Below are 19,744 nucleotides of genomic sequence, written 5' to 3'. Positions count from 1 at the left end.
AGTCTTTGAATCGTGACATTGATTACAAAAGAGTTGAATTGAAAACAAAACCTTAGGCTCGCAAAGGTGAGAGGGAGACTGGTGGTCATTGTCTTCTAGTGGTCGTTAGGATTGGTTGCATTGTATGTTTCAAGGGGCGACTGGTCAAGCGGACGACACTTTGCTGCACACATTGGTAAAAGTCCGTGTTATCACAAGGAGAATGATGTCCACTCCCCGTATACCATCTGGGGGAAAAAAGGTCTAAGATAAAACCAAAAAATACAGATAAATATATGATGTCACCACCCGTATGCCTAAAGATAACTATAAGCCTATATATAAGAGGGGAATTAGTTGCTAGCTTCTGTCACTTCTTGTATGACTTTTGGCAAGAGATACAACGTTAGGAAAGAAATGTTTCATTTTATTCACCTTGTGCGATTTTTGGCAGATCTAAATAAACTCCAAAGTGGCATGATTGCTCCATTTTTAATTGACATGGAACTTTTCCATCTGGTCGTGGAAGACCTATTTATGTACTATAGATCCAAATCACTGAACCTGGGATTAAATCGCGGTGCAACGGATTTAAAACTTATCTACAACTTTGTGGCTTCTTTGCATGCATGTTGCATCGAGGCAGCCCTTGATCGCTACAGCTTGCATAATATATACAGAGTCAAGACGTTACACAGGTATCTTACAGAACATGATGTTGTATCAGCCAGAGATTTTTCTTTTATTCGTGGAGCAGATGGGTAAGTCTCTCTTTTTTAATGATAGTTCGATTAGACTATCTATATATTATATTTATTTTTTGCAAAAAATAACCTTACAATCATCTAGATTAGTTATATAATTAGCAATTAAAATAAATTATAAATTATGGCTTTTATATAGCGCTACTGTCATGCTTATAGCGTGCACAGAGCGTTTTAGTCCAAATTCAGTTGTGGATCAGTGGGGAGGAGGGGGTATCTAGGAGAATGTTTTTCCGTGCTGCCTTTAGGCGCTCAGTAAACACAACTCTGCCCGAGTCGGGTGTCGAACCTTAAGCGTACTTAGCCTCTCGACCACGCTTCCCACAATTATAGGTGTAGGTGAATTGCACAGCAATAATATATAATCGTATTGGTTTAAACAAACAAATCTATGTTCTAAATCAAGTATAGATCTCTGTTCATATATCAGTAATTGACATGTTCTTAAACGGAAACAAACGACATAATAGAAAAAAAAACTTGTTTAGTTGTTTTGTGTCTATTGTTGTTTTTTTTGTTAGAAACGTGCACTGCCAATGTAGAATGTGGGATTTAAATGTGAGACTTAAAAAAAAAATACACGAAGCAGTTGAGCTTTATCGTAATTAGGTCAGGGCGGGATGTGTGTGTGTGGGGGGGGGGTTAGTTCATTATACTTTGGAATGTCTCTGTTTTGTTTAAGAATTTAAATTAAAATCGTAATTTATTTGTTTATTTCCATTTATTATGAATTTTCCAACAACTTTTAAACTACATTTTAAATAGAGATGAAATGAGACCAGCTTTAAAAAAAAAAACAAACACTAAAATTCATTGCCTTTGAAACTAGTGGAGAGACTACCTGCTGACATTCTGTTCATGTAGCTTTTCTTTTTTATAAAGCGTATGTCAACTTACTCCGTCTGTTTTTATATCTGGTATACATTTGAAAACACGTAATTTCTCACACTTCCTACGAATCGAATCAAACATTTACACACTTATTCATTGATCCTAACAAAACATAAATCAATAAAAAAAAAAAGTTAACCACTTAGTAAATGAAATCGGGTTATTAATTATTTTTGCTTGATACCAAAAAGGGAAATAAATACAGTATTTAGATATATAGTTGTAAATGTGGAGTTTTCCTTGTTAGATATAGCTTCTCTCTTTTTTTAATATTTTGTTTATTTGTTTTGTTTAACTTGCAATTGTATTTACACAAATCTTTTTTTCAGATCCCTTCAGATGCCAGTTATGCCTGGCCTATATAATGTCCTCAGAAATTGTCTCTTAGATCTCATGGCTATACAACGTAAGTATGAACTTTGTTTTATTCTTTAGGTTTAGAACAATAAGAGCGCAGTAAAGCGCTTAGCTTACGAACCAGCTGTAATGGCTACCTGGCATTAGGTTGGTAAAAAAAGTAAAGGCGGTTGGTAGTTGTGCTGGCCACATCACACCCTCGTTAGGCCAAAGAAACAGATGATCTTTACATCATCTGCCCTATAGACCACAAGGTCTGAAAGGGGAACTTTACTTTTGACTTTTACCCTATAACCATTACAACTTTTCACTTGCGCTCTCTTTGTGGGTGGGGACACAATTTTTGATAAAAGATGGCCGGAAAGTGGAAGGGTATTTAGAAAATGGTTATAATGATTTTCCTAGAAATTTGACAGTCTATGCTTTGTTTTCAAAGAAAAATAAATTGCTAGGTTATTTGCCACACTCTATTTTTACGGTTATTTTTTTTTTTTGTAAGAAAATTTGTCCAAAATTAAAATTTGGATACCTTCTTTCCATCATTGAAATTGTTACTAATGACATCAAAGAATTTTTTTCTCGGCTTTAACGGGAATTCCCGCACTTGACTCCAATGTCTCTTAGTATTCAATGAGAAGTGTTATAGACATACAATAAACTACCGCAGTTGGAGTAGTCTTATACAAAAGTTTAACTTGGATTCAAATTTCCCCTTTCTACTGCCTCACTAATCTAGATAATTATGGCAGAAAGGGGAGGGGGGAGGTAGTACTTCCTGTCCTAAATGCGCTACTGCCAAACAAAGAAACAAAAACATTTCGTCAAATGTTTCTTTCAAGCCGTGACCTTTGGCTACCTAGCCATATGCAATTGTATGGTGATATTTTGTTTCGATAATGCCGGCAATCCCCCCTCTATCCTGTGGGAGGTTAGTGCTAGGATGTTATAATCCCCGATTTAAAAGGAACATTGGGATCATCCGTCTGCCCTTTTAGTCTAAAAATGTGTAACCCGCGACCATTTTTAAAATAGTCCATATAATGTTTCAATAAAGAATAAACTACTAAACATTCCTATATTATTTTTCATTCAAAAATAAAAAAAAGTCCAGTATGGGTATCTAACTCCATATTAACCCAACCTTCAGTTCATTATGCACTGCGCTACAGTGGCACAAAGATAGCAACGCGTCCCATGAACACGTGGTTATGGGACAGTGTGCAAGTGTGTAGGGGTGTGATAATATCCCCTGTTTCCTCCTCCAAATTCTGACAACTCTTTTTCATATTTACAATTGATTGAATTTTAAATTGAAGTGAAAAAAGGGGGCCACAAAATGTAATAATTAAATACCAATAAGTAACTAATATGTATATGTAGCATATAGATATAGCTATTTTTAAAACTGATGTGATACTTCTAGACACAATTGTCTTTACCTCACAAAACGCTAGTGCTACTATCACCATATCGGAGGGGAGGGCTGCGAAATAATATAGAAGATACATCTTATCTTATCTAATACAGACTTTATTTCAAAAAAGAAAACGATTACTCCCTGTATATTATTATCAATAGCATTAACTATTTTTGTACACATATTTTGTGATTTGCTTATTAAATTTTCGGGTGATCCCCCCTGCCCAGCTTTCACCCCTGGATCCGCCAATAATTATGGGTCGAAGAGTCAGCATTCTGGAGGATTTATGGGTAAAATAACTGGCACCTTATTGTCTATTTTTAGATCACAAGGACCGCATCTGTGAGGTGGCTGACAAGGCAATAAACAATGTCCCACTGGACAGTGATGAGGAGACTATACTTCAGGACACACTCAATGAGTTAGAGACTCGTGAAGAATGTGTCGTCTTATTTTATAGAACAGAATTCAGCCAGGAAGACAAGGATCTGTTTCAAAGGTTTTTGCAATTCGTGGACCTGAATGAGCGGCTGGAGTACATCACAGAAGGAATCAACACGCTCTTATGGCATGCTACGGAATGAGAGCTCCCTTGACAGAGGCACCAACAGATAGTGTTACAATTATTTCAGTTATATGTTAATGCAGTTTGTGTCAATAACATTCTAGTATGTCAATTTAGTCATTATTTATTATATGAATTTAAACAATTTTGTAATGATTCTGGATGTTTTGTTTTAATATGTTAAGCTACATTTGCTGTATGCTTTTTCTTATGTACGTGTACAGAATTCCATTAGCAATTTCATAAATAAAATTTTAAAATTCCCTTTTTAAAATTCTTCTTCGTTTTAATTTCAAGTCATTAACCTTCAATGAAAACACTTTACTTCGAAAACATAGATGTAATTAATAAAAAGCTTCAGATGGAAACTATTTGATTTGAATGAGGTCTTTAATTATGTGCCTTCAATTTCACTGTTACAGACATGTACTTAATATTATTAAAAATACATCAAACACTATTTCAATGTCAAATATATGATTATTTAACTTAAAATCTCGTTGGAAAGCACTTTGAAAGGTACACATATTGCCATGCAACTTCATATACATATGCAAATTCATAAATAGTATTTTATTATTGGGATAATGCTATTTAAGTTAGGACAATATTAGAATATGCATCGTCTGTTTGAGATCCCTCAACGTAAGAAAAATCTTTCAACTAGAACAAACTACAAAATAGAGCAGTGAGATTTATAACAAAAGAATGTTCCAGTTTGAATGGAGTGACACCATTAGTAAAATTACTAAACTTTGAGACACTTCAGAACAGAAGAATAAAAAGTAAAGTAGCTATAACACATAAAACACTATATCATAACTTACAAATAGAAAAACAAAACCTAATAAAATACTCAGAAAGACACAAGAATAGACGCACATTTCTTATTCCATATGCTAGACCAAATTCATACAAGGGCTCCTTGACTCATTTTTCCCTAGTGCGATTAGAGATTGGAATGAGTTTAAGTCATTGATTAACATGCATGACTAGATTGACACATTAAATGCGTAGGACGTAATAATCTTATTTATTTTTGAAGTAACGTCTGTAATAGATAAGATAAGAAGATGAACTAAATCTATTCATGTACATGTCGCTCGGACATTGCAGCGTATTGGCGGCCGATGACAAAAGGGAACCTGGAATAAGCACATTCCATGTATACTATATAACATTTACAGAATGCCACTGTACTGTAGTACAGTTGTGAAGGACGGGCAGACATTCCACACAAAAGTAATAGCGTCTTTTTACCTTTCTAGGGTTGCTAAAAAAACAACATGTTTTTGTTTTTTTTTCGGTCTAATTACAATTGTATTGTAATTTCTGGTTGAAATTTGTTTTGATTAGTTTTTGCGATCAAGAAATACAGGTTACCATTAAATGATTATCTCTTGGAATCGTTTTAAATTTGTAAAAAGCTCGACTCCAATCATAGCACAATATTGTGCATTGTTTTTAGCGACGATAAAAGTCGTGACGTAGCCAGACGAATGACGTTGCAGAATAAGGGTACATGATAGGAAAATAATATATATTGTATAAAGATATATACTAATTAGACTGCAAATTAAAACAACGGATAGATAGACAAGGCCATCATCCACATCTGTAAATAAACATCAGTTGAAGTCTTCACAAGTTTTATTAAATATATTTAATTGTTGTGTCCCTTGGATGTATTCAGACTCGAGTTTAGAAAAATGAAATAGTATCAAACGGGCAACACACAAAATCCAAGCCATATGCTAGAACAAATTCATACAAGGGCTCCTTGATTAATTTTTCCCTTGTTTGATTAGAGAATGGAATGAGTTTAAGTCATTGATTTACATGCATGACTAGATTGACACATAAAATGCGTAGTATGTAATAATCTTATTTATTTTTGAAGTAACGTCTGTAATAGATAAGATTGTGACGGGCCTCGTGTATGACGTGTTTGAGTGGCTTGTTTGGTGTATAGGGAATGATTTTTTTTTAATTGCCACACACTGGTCCACCAGAGATAAATCGGGAGCAGACACGCAACGAGACAAACAATGGAGAAGGATACAAATGTTGAAAAATTAAAGAATAATTATTTACATAAATATACAAAGTAGAATAAAATAAAGGGGGGGGGGATTTGCATCTATCTCGTTAGCAATATTGTATCATCATACTAAGCACTTAATTAGAGAGTATGTCACTTTCGTCTTCTGCACTTAACTGGTTGTCCTGCTGGTGTGGTAGCTGGCAGTGTTCCTGGCAGGAGGTCTTCCAGCTGGAGGTGGCGTTCTAGAGGGTCGCCGGTGATACAGTTCTTGTGGAGTCTCAATCCAAAGTTCTGATATCTGTAGTGGACACAGTAGGGCGGGTGGCCGGCTACCGTGGGCACAAAGATGCTGCGGGCAGAGCTGATCTGCCGTGGGCAGCGTCGTTAGCAGGATAAGTCCAGTGAGTTGCATAGATTTGGAGAAGCTATGATGTCTCGCACAGACACGTGGGTAAAGTCTGGCTGAAAGGTCGTGTGGTTATGCGCTCTGGACTGTTGTCTTGATAATCTCAATGGTCTCGGGTTTAAACTCTGCCGCCGCTAACTTCCGCCGTCCTGTGACGGGTTTGGGCTAGTATGCATTAATTATCAACTCTGAATGAACATTCGAAACATGTAAAACAAAACAAGTCAATAGGATTCTACCTTGTAGATTAATGTTTGAAGCTAGGAGCCACTAGATTAGGATAAAGCAGTAAATAGATTAGTGCGATACTTCTGGTAGGCCGCATGGAGCCACCAGCACTCCTTAAGAGTTAATCTCTTATGCGATATCACAAGCAGTCTTATCCATGTCAATGTCTCTCACTTTGAATTCTTTCCTAAACTTTGCCCATCACATGTCCAAGAGTCGCCTCTGGCTTAATTAATATAAATGGGGATATTTGTTTATTGAATTAAAGGACCAATCATTTGTTTTAACTTAAAAACTTAAGCTCGTGTGGGGACATAGTGGGAGGAGAACAGAAATGTCCACTGCCCAAATGTGACGCACGAAAACTATCAAATAATAATTTTTGCTCAAAACAAAGAAATATGAACACAGAAGCTTTATGTCATAAGAAATTGTATAAAAACAATAATTCTACACACCTGGGCTATGGTATGTTTTGCACCTCAATGGTCAAACTTATACAGGGCACCATAGTAACAAATTACTCAGACCTATATGTAGGCCTAGAATTAGACAAAAATAACGTTTCCCTTTCAGGCCTAGCGATTATTATTATTATTATTATAGCTTTTATATAGCGCTACTTTCATGATCAGAGCGCTTTTGGTTCAATCTCATTTGTGGACCATTTGGGGGGGGGGAGGGGGTAGGAGTTGGCCTTTGGCGCTCAGTCAACACAACTCTGTCGGAGTCGGGTGTCGAACCTCGAGCTCCCTTCTAGGTTGCCAAGCCAAGTTCAAGCGCACTTGGTCTCTCGACCACGCTTCGCACGATAGATGGGACAGATGATGTAAAAGACATCCTTTTTTTTTTTTTGACGGCTGTCTCGTGGCCTGCTCAACGACCAAACGATGTACACTTACCCAAATAATGTTAGATACCCATTAGAGCTGGGTGAACACAGAGGCGTCCTCAAAATCACGAAATGTAAAACAACAGAATTCAAACCCGGGACACCTTCCCCCCCTCGCGGTTCATCAGCCACCGCGGCTCTATATATAGAATTATAATCATTTTTTTTTTCAAAAAAGGAACCACATTCAAATTTGACTTATCAAATGAAATGCTAATTTTTTCTCTATAATCTCATATTTCATTCGAAGATAGACGTTATAACCTGGTCTTTAATTAGTCCGGGTCGTGTTTAAACCCCAACCATCTGGGATTAACAAACATCCGCGTTTACCATTTAAACTTTGAAATTACAGCGTCAAAAAAAAATTAGTTCTATCCTTCATACTGGAAATATTTAATTAACAATAATAAGTACCGCACCCACAATATAAAATACCTTTCTCCTTAACAACACCCTCTCTCCCTGTCCTCAAGTCATCCATCAATTAGGTTTTCATTCAATCCAATCCCACAGGCCAGGCTGACACTGGACCATATTTTCACAATTATTTGTTTTCTAAGTATTCAGGGATATTAACAAGGCAATTCTAACAATTACAAAGTCATCTGGCTGATCAAAACATTCACGTAAACAACACCTTTGCCCCGCACACTATGCCCCACACACATTGCCCCGCACACTTCTGTTTTGTATGAAGTGAGAGAGGATTTTGGTTGTTGAATGTTTGTACTTCACAGCTTGCGGTATTCATGCTGAAAATAGTATAACTTTTTAATCTACCACATAGATCATGACAGGTGACCCTTGGGGTTACGTCCAAGTTTATGTGAAAACACAAACTCCATTTGTTAATAATATGGAGTCTTTTTTTTAAATAATAGATTGAGAAAAATTAGAAAACAGAAAAAAAAAAAGAAATAAAGTTGGGGGTTAGGGCTAGATCATTAGAGATAGATCATTAGAGATAGATCATTAGAGATAGATCATTAGAGATAGATCATTAGAGATAGATCATTAGAGATTAGAGATAGATCATTAGAGATAGATAATTAGAGATCGATCATTAGAGATTAGAGATAGATTATTAGAGATAGATCATTTATTTAACTTCTACTTCAATCGTAAATCTCAAAATATTAAAAAGTAACCTCTTTTTATTTAGGATCAAAATGTTTAATAGATTTCAAATAATATGTCTAGCTCTACAGTCGTGCATTACAATTGTAGCTTTTGTAGTGTTATACTGTCTTGTTTGAAAAGTCATGTGTATAGTGTTATACTGTCTTGTTGGAAAAGTCATGTGTATAGTGTTATACTGTCTTGTTGGAAAAGTCATGTGTATAGTGTTATACTGTCTTGTTGGAAAAGTCATGTGTATAGTGTTATACTGTCTTGTTGGAAAAGTCATGTGTATAGTGTTATACTGTCTTGTTGGAAAAGTCATGTGTATAGTGTTCTACTGTCTTGTTGGAAAAGTCATGTGTATAGTGTTCTACTGTCTTGTTGGAAAAGTCATGTGTATAGTGTTATACTGTCTTGTTGGAAAAGTCATGTGTATAGTGTTATACTGTCTTGTTGGAAAAGTCATGTGTATAGTGTTATACTGTCTTGTTGGAAAAGTCATGTGTATAGTGTTCTACTGTCTTGTTGGAAAAGTCATGTGTATAGTGTTATACTGTCTTGTTGGAAAAGTCATGTGTATAGTGTTATACTGTCTTGTTGGAAAAGTCATGTGTATAGTGTTATACTGTCTTGTTGGAAAAGTCATGTGTATAGTGTTATACTGTCTTGTTGGAAAAGTCGTGTGTGTAGTGTTATACTGTCTTGTTCAAAATGTCGTGTGTGTAGTGTTATACTGTCTTGTTCGAAATGTCGTGTGTGTAGTGTTATACTGTCTTGTTCGAAATGTCACGTATTGGTCATTAAATCGCTTTTCTCGCTATTTGGTTTTGAGAATCTGGGTACATCTTCGTTTAAACAATGGCTTTAGCCAAACCACAAACTTGACCTGGTGACACATTGTAAGATTCAGCCTGAAGCCAAGAGTGAGGCCTATGGATAAGAAACCCGGGGAAGTGGTGTGGGGGTGGGGGGTACAGGGTGAAGATCACAGATTTCTATTTTGATATTGACAAAAAAAAAAGCGAAAAGGAAAAGGCTTAATCTATGAATGTAACCAATTTCAACGATCTTTATCGTCTAGCTCTAGTCACCTGGAGTCTTTGAATCGTGACACTGATTACAAAAGAGTTGAATTGAAAACAAAACCTTAGGCTCGCAAAGGTGAGAGGGAGACTGGTGGTCATTGTCTTCTAGTGGTAGTTAGGATTGGTTGCAATTGTACGTTTCAAGGGGCGACTGGTCAAGCGGACGACACTTTGCTGCACACATTGGTAAAAGTCCGTGTTATCACAAGGAGAATGATGTCCACTCCCCGTATACCATCTGGGGGAAAAAAGGTCTAAGATAAAACAAAAAATACAGATAAATATATGATGTCACCACCCGTATGCCTAAAGCTAACTATAAGCCTATATATAAGAGGGGAATTAGTTGCTAGCTTCTGTCACTTCTTGTATGACTTTTGGGAAGAGCGACAACGTTAGGAAAGAAATGTTTCATTTTATTCACCTTGTGCGATTTTTGGCAGATCTAAATAAACTCCAAAGTGGCATGATTGCTCCATTTCTAATTGACATGGAACTTTTCCATCTGGTCGTGGAAGACCTATTTATGTACTATAGATCCAAATCACTGAACCTGGGATTAAATCGCGGTGCAACAGATTTAAAACTTATCTACAACTTTGTGGCTTCTTTGCATGCATGTTGCATCGAGGCAGCCCTTGATCGCTACAGCTTGCATAATATATACAGAGTCAAGACGTTACACAGGTATCTTACAGAACATGATGTTGTATCAGCCAGAGATTTTTCTTTTATTCGTGGAGCAGATGGGTAAGTCTCTCTTTTTGAATGATACTTCGATTAGACTATCTATATATTATATTTATTTTTTGCAAAAAAAAACCTTACAATCATCTAGATTAGTTATATAATTAGCCATTAAAATAAATTATAAATTATGGCTTTTATATAGCGCTACTGTCATGCTTATAGCGTGCACAGAGCGCTTTAGTCCAAATTCAGTTGTGGACCAGTGGGGAGGAGGGGGTATCTAGGAGAATGTTTTTCCGTGCTGCCTTTAGGCGCTCAGTAAACACAACTCTGCCCGAGTCGGGTGTCGAACCTTAAGCGCGCTTAGCCTCTCGACCACGCTTCCCACAATTATAGATGTGAGAGGAGGACCCAGCAATAATATATAATGTTATTGGTTTAAACAAACAAATCTATGTTCTAAATTAAGTATAGATCTCTGTTCATATATCAGTAATAGACATGTTCTTAAACGAAAACAAGCGAAAAAATAGAAAGAAAAACTTGTTTAGTTGTTTTGTGACTATTGTATATATTTGTTGTTAGAAACGTGCACTGCCAATGTAGAATGTGGGATTTAAATGTGAGACTTGAAGAAATAATACACGAAGCAGTTGAGCTTTATCGTAATTAGGTCAGGGCGGGATGTATGAGTGGGGGAGGGGGTTAGTCCATTATACTTTGGAATGTCTCTGTTTTGTTTAAGGATTTAAATTAAAATCGTAATTTATTTGTTTATTTCCATTTATTATGAATTTTCCAACAACTTTTAAACTACATTTTAAATAGAGACGAAATGAGACCAGCTTTAAAAAAACAAAAAAAAAAAAAAAAAACTAAAATTCATTGCCTTTGAAACTAGTGGAGAGACTACCTGCTGACATTCTGTTCATTTAGCTTTTCTTTTTTATAAAGCGTATGTCAACTTACTCCGTCTGTCTTTCTATCTGGTATACATTTGTAAACATGTACATTCTCACACTTCCTACGAATCGAATCAAACATTAACACACTTATTCATTGATCCTAACAAAACATAAATCAAAAAAAAAAACTAACTCCGTCTGTCTTTCTATCTGGTATACATTTGTAAACACGTACTTTCTCACACTTCGTGCGAATCGTATAAAACATTTACACACTTATTCATTGATCCTAACAAAACATAAATCAAAAAAAAAAAAAGTTAACCACTTAGTAAATGAAATAGGGTTATTAATTATTTTTGCTTGATACCAAAAAGGGAAATAAATACAGTATTTAGATATATAGTTGTAAATGTGGAGTTTTCCTTGTTAGATATAGCTTCTCTCTTTTTTTTAATATTTTGTTTATTTGTTTTGTTTAGCTTGTAATTGTATTTACACAAATCTTTTTTTCAGATCCCTTCAGATGCCAGTTATGCCTGGCCTATATAACGTCCTCAGAAATTGTCTCTTAGATCTCATGGCTATACAACGAAAGCATGAACTTTAATTCTTTATAAAAAAAATAAGAGCTCAGTAAAGCGCTTAGCTTCCAAACCAGCTGTAATGGGTACCTGGCATTAGTTTGGAAAAAAAAGTATAGGCGGTTGGTAGTTGTGCTGGCCACATCACACCCTCGTTAGGCCAAAGAAACAGATGTCCTTTACATCATCTGCCCTATAGACCACAAGGTCTGAAAGGGGAACTTTACTTTTGACTTTTACCCTATAACAATTACAACTTTTCACGCGCGCTCTCTTTGTGGGTGGGGACACAATTTTTGATAAAAGATGGCCGGAAAGTGGAAGGGTATTAAGAAAATGGTTATAATGATTTTCCTAGAAATTTGACAGTCTATGTTTGTTTTCATAGAAAAATAAATTGTTAGGTTATTTGCCACACTCTAGTTTTACGGTTATTTTTTTTTTTTTTTGTAAGAAAATTTGTCCTAAAATTAAAATTTGGCTACCTTCTTTCCATCATTGAAATTGTTCCTAATGACATCAAAGAATTTATTCTCGGCTATAACGGGAATTCCCGCACTTGACTGCAATGTCTCTTAGTATTCAATGAGAAGTGTTATAAACATACAATAAACTACCGCAGTTGGAGTAGTCAAATACAAAAGTTTAACGTGGATTCAAATTTCCCCTTTCTACTGTCTCACTGATCTAGATAATTATGGCAGAAAGGGGAGGGGGGGGTAGTACTTCCTGTCCTAAATGCGCTACTGCCAAACAAAAAAACAAAAACATTTCGCCGACTGTTTCTTTCAAGCCGTGACCTTTGGCTACCTGGTCATATGCAATTGTCTATTGAGATATTGTTTCGATAGTCCCGGGTTAAAACATTGATGCAATCCCCCCGCTATCCTGTGGGAGGTTAGTGCTAGGATGTTATAATCCACAATTTAAAAGAAACATTGGCAGCATCCGTCTGTCCTTTTGGTCTAAAAATTTGTAACCCGCGACCATTTTTAAAATAGCCCATATAATGTTTAAATAAAGAATAAACTACTAAACATTCCTATATTATTTTTCATTCAAAAATAAAAAAAAGTCCAGTATGGGTATCTAACTCCATATTAACCCAACCTTCAGTTCATTATGCACTGCGCTACAGTGGCACAAAGAAAGCAACTCGTCCCATCAACACGTGGTTATGGGACAATGTGCAAGTGTGTAGGGGTGTGATAATATCACCTGTTTCCTCCTCCAAATTCTGACAACTCTTTTTCATTTTATATTTACAATTGATTGAATTTTAAATTGAAGTAAAAAAAAGGGGGCCACAAAATGTAATAATTAAATACCAATTAGTAACTAATATTTATATATAGCATATAGATATAGCTATTTTTACAACTAATGTGATACTTCTAGACACAATTGTCTTTACCTCACCAAACGGCTACTATCACCATATCGGAGGGGAGGGCGGCGAAATAATATAGGAGACATATCCTATCTTATCTAATACAGACTTTATTTCAAAAAAGAAAACGATTACTCCCTGTATATTATTATCATTAGCATTAACTATTTTTTTACACATATTTTGTGATTTGCTTATTAAATTTTCGGTTGACCCCCCCTGCCCAGTCTTCACCCCTGGATCCGCCAATAATTATGGGTCGAAGAGTCAGCATTCTGGAGGATTTATGGGTAAAATAGCTGGCACCTTATTGTCTATTTTTAGATCACAAGGACCGCATCTGTGAGGTGGCTGACAAGGCAATAAACAATGTCCCACTGGACAGTGATGAGGAGACTATACTTCAGGACACACTCAATGAGTTAGAGACACGTGAAGAATGTGTCGTCTTATTTTATAGAACAGAATTCAGCCAGGAAGACAAGGATCTGTTTCAAAGGTTTTTGCAATTCGTAGACCTGAATGAGCGGCTGGAGTACATCACAGAAGGAATCAACACGCTCTTATGGCATGCTACGGAATGAGAGCTCCCTTGACAGAGGCACCAACAGATAGTGTTACAATTATTTAAGTTATATGTTAATGCAAGGTTTGTGTCAATAACATTCTATTGTGTCACTTTAGTCATTATTTATTATATGAATTTAAACAATTTTGTAATGATTCTGGATGTTTTGTTTTAATATGTTAAGCTACATTTGCTGTAGGCTTTTTCTTATGTACGTGTAGATAATTCCATTAGCAATTTCATAAATAAAATTTTAAAATTCCCTTTTTAAAATTCTTCTTCGTTTTAATTTCAAGTCATTAACCTTCAATGAAAACACTTTACTTCGAAAACATAGATGTAATTAATAAAAAGCTTTAGATGGAAACTATTTGATTTGAATGAGGTCTTTAATTATGTGCCTTCAATTTCACTGTTACAGACATGTACTTAATATTATTAAAAATACATCAAACACTATTTCAATGTCAAATATATGATTATTTAACTTAAAATCTCGTTGGAAAGCACTTTGAAAGGTACACATATTGCCATGCAACTTCATATACATATGCAAATTCATAAATAGTATTTTATTATTGGGATAATGCTATTTAAGTTAGGACAATATTAGAATATGCATCGTCTGTTTGAGATCCCTCAACGTAAGAAAAATCTTTCAACTAGAACAAACTACAAAATAGAGCAGTGAGATTTATAACAAAAGAATGTTCCAGTTTGAATGGAGTGACACCATTAGTAAAATTACTAAACTTTGAGACACTTCAGAACAGAAGAATAAAAAGTAAAGTAGCTATAACACATAAAACACTATATCATAACTTACAAATAGAAAAACAAAACCTAATAAAATACTCAGAAAGACACAAGAATAGACGCACATTTCTTATTCCATATGCTAGAACAAAATCATACAAGTGCTCCTTGACTCATTTTTCCCTTGTGTGATTAGAGAATGGAATGAGTTTAAGTCATTAATTAACATGCATGACTAGATTGACACATAAAATACGTAGGACGTAATAATCTTATTTATTTTTTGAAGTAACGTCTGTACTAGATAAGATTATGACGGACCTCGTGTATGACGTGTTTGAGTGGCTTGTTTGGTGTATAGGGGATGATTATTTTTGAATTGCCACACACTGGTCCATCAAAGATAAAACGGGAGCAGACACGCAACGAAACAAACAATGGAGAAAGATACAAATGTTGAAAAATTAAAGAATATTTATTTACATTCATATACAAAGTAGTATAAAATAAGGGGGGGGGGGTTGCATCTATCTCTTTAGCAATATTGTATCATCATACTAAGCACTTAATTAGAGAGTATGTCACTTTCGTCCTCTGCACTTAGCTGGTTGTCCTGCTGGTGTGGTAGCTGGCAGTGTTCCTGGTTGGAGGTCTTGCAGATGGAGCAGGCGCTCTAGCGGATAGAAGGTCGCCGGTGATACAGTTCTTGTGAAGTCTCAATCCAAAGGTCTGATATCTGTAGTGGGCACAGTAGAGCGGGTGGCAGGCTACCGTGGGCACAAGGATGCTGCGGGCAGAGCTGATCTGCCGTGGGCAGCGTCGTTGGCAGGATAAGTCCAGTGAGTTGCGGAGATTTGGCGAAGCTATGACGTCTCGCACAGACACGTGGTCTATATAGGGACGTCGTATCTAACAGGTTAACGAGGTGACTGTCAAGTAGGTCGGCAAGTAGAGCCAATAGCGTCAAGTAGTAGAGCCAAATAGGCAGGTGGGCCAATAGGCAATTAAGTTCCAAGTGGGCAGATGACACTGGATAGTAGATCCAAGTAAATAGTATCCGATAGCACATATGGCCGTCTGCAACAAACAATGGAGCGAATTTGAATGGAGATAGAGCGTCCGTTCAAGGGGCGCAATTCTTGTTATAGTAAAATGAGTAAATGGGGAGATAATTCATATCTCTCACGTTGGTAAAGTTTGACTAAAGTTGCACCTTGGAAGGGCCAAGAGGCGTGGTGAAACGAATAATCTCCTTGATCAAAGAGAAACGTGGGTGGGGTGGAAGAAATAATGAAGCGTATTCCATCCCTAAAAAGGTAAAAAGACGCTATTAGTTTTGTGTGGAATGTCTGTCCGTCCGCCCGAACTCATTTAGTGGACAGTTGCACTCTGTAAATGTTATATTGTATACAGTATACATGGAATGAGCTTATTCCTGGTTCCCCTGTCCCTCGGAGCTGTGTCATCGGCCGTCAATACGCTGCAATGTCCGAGCGACATGTACATGAATAGATTTAGTTCATCTTCTTATATTATCTATTACAGACGCTACTTCAAAAATAACTAAGATTATTTCGTCCTACGCATTTTATGTGACAATCTAGTCATGCATATTAATCAATGACTTAAACTCATTCCAATCTCTAATCACACATGGGAAAAATGAGTCAAGGAGCCCTTGTATGAATTTGTTCTAGCATATAGAATAAGAAATATGATTCTATTCTTGTGTCTTTCTGAGTATTTTATTAGGTTTTGTTTTTCTATTTGTAAGTTATGATATAGTGTTTTATGTGTTATAGCTACTTTACTTTTTATTCTTCTGTTCTGAAGTGTCTCAAAGTTTAGTAATTTTACTAATGGTGTCACTCCATTCAAACTGGAACATTCTTTTGTTATAAATCTCACTGCTCTATTTTGTAGTTTGTTCTAGTTGAAAGATTTTTCTTACGTTGAGGGATCTCAAACAGTCTATGAATATTTTAATATTGTCCTAACTTAAGATAAATAGCATTGTCCCAATAATAAAATACTATTTATGAATTTGAATATATATATGAACGAAGCCAAGTTGCATGGCAATATGTGTACCTTTCAAAGTGCTTTCCAACGAGATTTTAAGTTAAATAATCATATATTTGACATTGAAATAGTGTTTGATATATTTTTAAGAATATTAAGTACATGTCTGTAACAGTGAAATTGAAGGCACACAATTAAAGACCTCATTCAAATCAAATAGTTTCCATCTAAAGCTATTTATTAACTACATCTAAGTTTTTCGAAGCAATGTGTTTTCATTGAAGGTTAATGACTTGGAATTAAAACGAAGAAGAATTTTAAAAAAGGCTTTTTAAAAATTTATTTATGAAATTGCTAATGGAATTATGAACACGTACATAAGAAAAAGCATACAGCAAATGTAGCTTAACATATTAAAACAAAACATCCAGAATCATTACAAAATTGTTTTAAATTCATATAATAAATAATGACTAAAGTGACATACTGGAATGTTATTGACACAAACCTTGCATTAACATATAACTGAAATAATTGTAACACTATCAGTTGGTGCCTCTGTCAAGGGAGCTCTCATTCCGTAGCATGCCATAAGAGCGTGTTGATTCCTTCTGTGATGTACTCCAGCCGCTCATTCAGGTCTACGAATTGCAAAAACCTTTGAAACAGATCCTTGTCTTCCTGGCTGAATTCTGTTCTATAAAATAAGACGACACATTCTTCCTGTGTCTCTAACTCATTGAGTGTGTCCTGCAGTATAGTCTCCTCATCACTGTCCAGTGGGACATTGTTTATTGCCTTGTCAGCCACCTCACAGATGCGGTCCTTGTGATCTGAAATAGACAATAAGGTGCCAGTTATTTTACCCATAAATCCTCCAGAATGCTGACTCTTCAACCCATAATTATTGGCGGATCCAGGGGTGAAGACTGGGCAGGGGGGACCACCCGAAAATTTCATAGGCAAATCACAAAATATGTGTACAAAAATAGTTAATGCTATTGATAATAATATACAGGGAGTAATCGTTTTCTTTTTTGAAGTAAAGTCTGTATTAGATAAGATAACTTGTATCTTCTATATTATTTCGCCGCCACACCCTCCGATATGGTGATAGTAGCACTAGCCGTTTGGTGAGGTAAAGACAATTGTGTCTAGAAGTATCATATTATTTGTAAAAATAGCTATATCTATATGCTATATATATATATTATATATTTGTTACATATTGATATTTAATTATTAAATTTTGTGCCCCCCCCCCCTTTTTTTTCACTTCAATTTAAAATTAAATCAATTGTAAATATAAAATGAAAGAGAGTTGTCAGAATTCGGAGGAGGAAACAGGGGATATTATCACACCCCTACACACTTGCACACTGTCCCATAACCACGTGTTCATGGGACGAGTTGTTATCTTTGTGCCACTGTAGCGCAGTGCATAATGAACTGGAGGTTGGGTTAATATGGAGTTAGATACCCATACTGGACTTTTTTATTTTTGAATGAAAAATAATATAGGAATGTTTAGTAGTTTATTCTTTAATTTAAACATTATATGGACTATTTTAAAAATGGTCGCGGGTTACAAATATTTAGACCAAAAGGACAGACGGATGCTGCCAATGTTCCTTTTAAATTGTGGATTATAACATCCTAGCACTAACCTCCCACAGGATAGCGGGGGGATTGCATCAATGTTTTAACCCGGGACTATCGAAACAAAATCTCACCAGACAATTGCATATGACCAGGTAGCCAAATGTCACGGCTTGAAAGAAACATTCGGCGAAATGTTTTTGTTTCTTTGTTTGGCAGTAGCGCATTTAGGACAGGAAGTACTACCCCCGCCCCTCTTTCTGCCATGATTATCTATATTAGTGAGACAATAGAAAAGAGGAATGTTGAATCCACGTTAAACTTTTGTATTTGACTACTCCAACTGCGGTAGTTTATTGTATGTTTATAACACTTCTCATTGAATACTAAGAGACATTGGAGTCAAGTGCGGGAATTTTCCGTTAAGGCCGAGAAAAAATTCTTTGATCTCATTAGGAACAATTTCCATGATGGAAAGAAAGTAGCCAAATTTTAATTTTTGACAAATTTTCTTTTCCTAGCAATTTATTTTTCTTCGAAAACATACATAAACTGTCAAATTTCTAGGAAAATCCTTATAATCATTTTCTAAATACCCTTCCACTTTCCGGCCATCTTTTATAAAAAATTGTGTCCCCACCCACAAAGAGAGCGCACGTGAAAAGTTGTAATTGTTATAGGGTAAAAGTCAAAAGTAAAGTTCCCCTTTCGGACCTAGTGGTCTATAGGGCAGATGATGTAAAGGACATCTGTTTCTTTGGCCTAACGAGAGTGTGATGTGGCCAGCACAACTACCAACCGCCTATACTTTTTTTTTTCAACCTAATCCCAGGTACCCATTACAGCTGGTTCGGAAGCTAAGCGCTTTACTGCGCACTTATTGTTCTAAAGAATGAAACAAAGTTCATGCTTACGTTGTATAGCCATGAGATCTAAGAGACAATTTCTGAGGACGTTATATAGGCCAGGCATATCTGGCATCTGAAGGGATCTGAAAAAAGATTTGTGTAAATACAATTACAAGCTAAACAACACAAATAAACAAAAATATAAATAAAAGAGAGAAGGCATATCTAAGGAGAAAAACTCCACATTTACAACTATATATCTAAATACTGTATTTATTTCCCTTTTTGGTATCAAGCAAAAATAATTAATAACCCTATTTCATTTATTAAGTGGTTAACTTTTTTTTTTTTATTTATGTTTTGTTAGGATCAATGTGTAAATGTTTGATTCGATTCGTAGGAAGTGTGAGAAAGTACGTGTTTATAAATGTATACCAGATAGAAAAACAGACGGAGTAAGTTGACATACGCTTTATAAAAAAGAAAAGCTAAATGAACAGAATGTCAGCAGGTAGTCTCTCCAGTCTCTAGTGTTTTTGTTTTTTTTTAAAGCTGGTCTCATTTCGTCTCTAATTAAAATGTAGTTTAAAGTGTTTTGGAAAATTCATAATAAATGGAAATAAACA

The 19,744-nt window shown here is 35.6% G+C and overlaps 3 protein-coding genes across 3 annotated transcripts; 2 read left to right on the top strand and 1 right to left on the bottom strand.

Moving 5' to 3' along the window:
• The first annotated feature begins 365 nt into the window (after positions 1-365).
• LOC129927189 (uncharacterized) lies at positions 366-4,046 on the top strand. The gene is made up of 3 exons (XM_056034572.1): positions 366-740; positions 1,964-2,040; positions 3,736-4,046. Exons 1-3 carry the CDS (start codon positions 397-399, stop codon positions 3,993-3,995), a joined length of 681 nt encoding a protein of 226 aa, XP_055890547.1. The 5' UTR covers positions 366-396; the 3' UTR covers positions 3,996-4,046.
• Positions 4,047-10,001: 5,955 nt separating this feature from the next.
• Positions 10,002-11,961, top strand: LOC129927146 (uncharacterized). Its single transcript, XM_056034387.1, has 2 exons — positions 10,002-10,506; positions 11,868-11,961. The coding sequence occupies exons 1-2, from the start codon at positions 10,127-10,129 to the stop codon at positions 11,959-11,961; spliced, it is 474 nt and encodes a 157-aa protein (XP_055890362.1). The 5' UTR covers positions 10,002-10,126.
• Positions 11,962-17,104: 5,143 nt separating this feature from the next.
• Positions 17,105-19,256, bottom strand: LOC129927216 (uncharacterized). Its single transcript, XM_056034805.1, has 2 exons — positions 19,185-19,256; positions 17,105-17,504 (listed from the first exon to the last, which is right to left on the bottom strand). Exons 1-2 carry the CDS (start codon positions 19,249-19,251, stop codon positions 17,245-17,247), a joined length of 327 nt encoding a protein of 108 aa, XP_055890780.1. The 5' UTR covers positions 19,252-19,256; the 3' UTR covers positions 17,105-17,244.
• Between the last annotated feature and the right edge of the window lie 488 nt (positions 19,257-19,744).

Source organism: Biomphalaria glabrata, chromosome 7 (assembly GCF_947242115.1).
Source record: "Biomphalaria glabrata chromosome 7, xgBioGlab47.1, whole genome shotgun sequence".
NCBI classification, from domain to species: Eukaryota; Metazoa; Mollusca; class Gastropoda; family Planorbidae; genus Biomphalaria; species Biomphalaria glabrata.
The sequence above is the reverse complement of the archived record's forward strand: the minus strand, read 5'-3'. Positions and strand labels throughout refer to the sequence as shown.

Coding starts and splice junctions, on each gene's coding strand:
- LOC129927189 (XM_056034572.1), top strand. CDS start 397: ATGTTTCATTTTATTCACCTTGTGCGATTTTTGGCAGATCTAAATAAA. Junction 741..1,963: donor TTTATTCGTGGAGCAGATGG/GTAAGTCTCTCT, acceptor TCTTTTTTTCAG/ATCCCTTCAGATGCCAGTTA. Junction 2,041..3,735: donor AGATCTCATGGCTATACAAC/GTAAGTATGAAC, acceptor GTCTATTTTTAG/ATCACAAGGACCGCATCTGT.
- LOC129927146 (XM_056034387.1), top strand. CDS start 10,127: ATGACTTTTGGGAAGAGCGACAACGTTAGGAAAGAAATGTTTCATTTT. Junction 10,507..11,867: donor TTTATTCGTGGAGCAGATGG/GTAAGTCTCTCT, acceptor TCTTTTTTTCAG/ATCCCTTCAGATGCCAGTTA.
- LOC129927216 (XM_056034805.1), bottom strand. CDS start 19,251: ATGCCAGATATGCCTGGCCTATATAACGTCCTCAGAAATTGTCTCTTA. Junction 17,505..19,184: donor AGATCTCATGGCTATACAAC/GTAAGCATGAAC, acceptor TGTCTATTTCAG/ATCACAAGGACCGCATCTGT.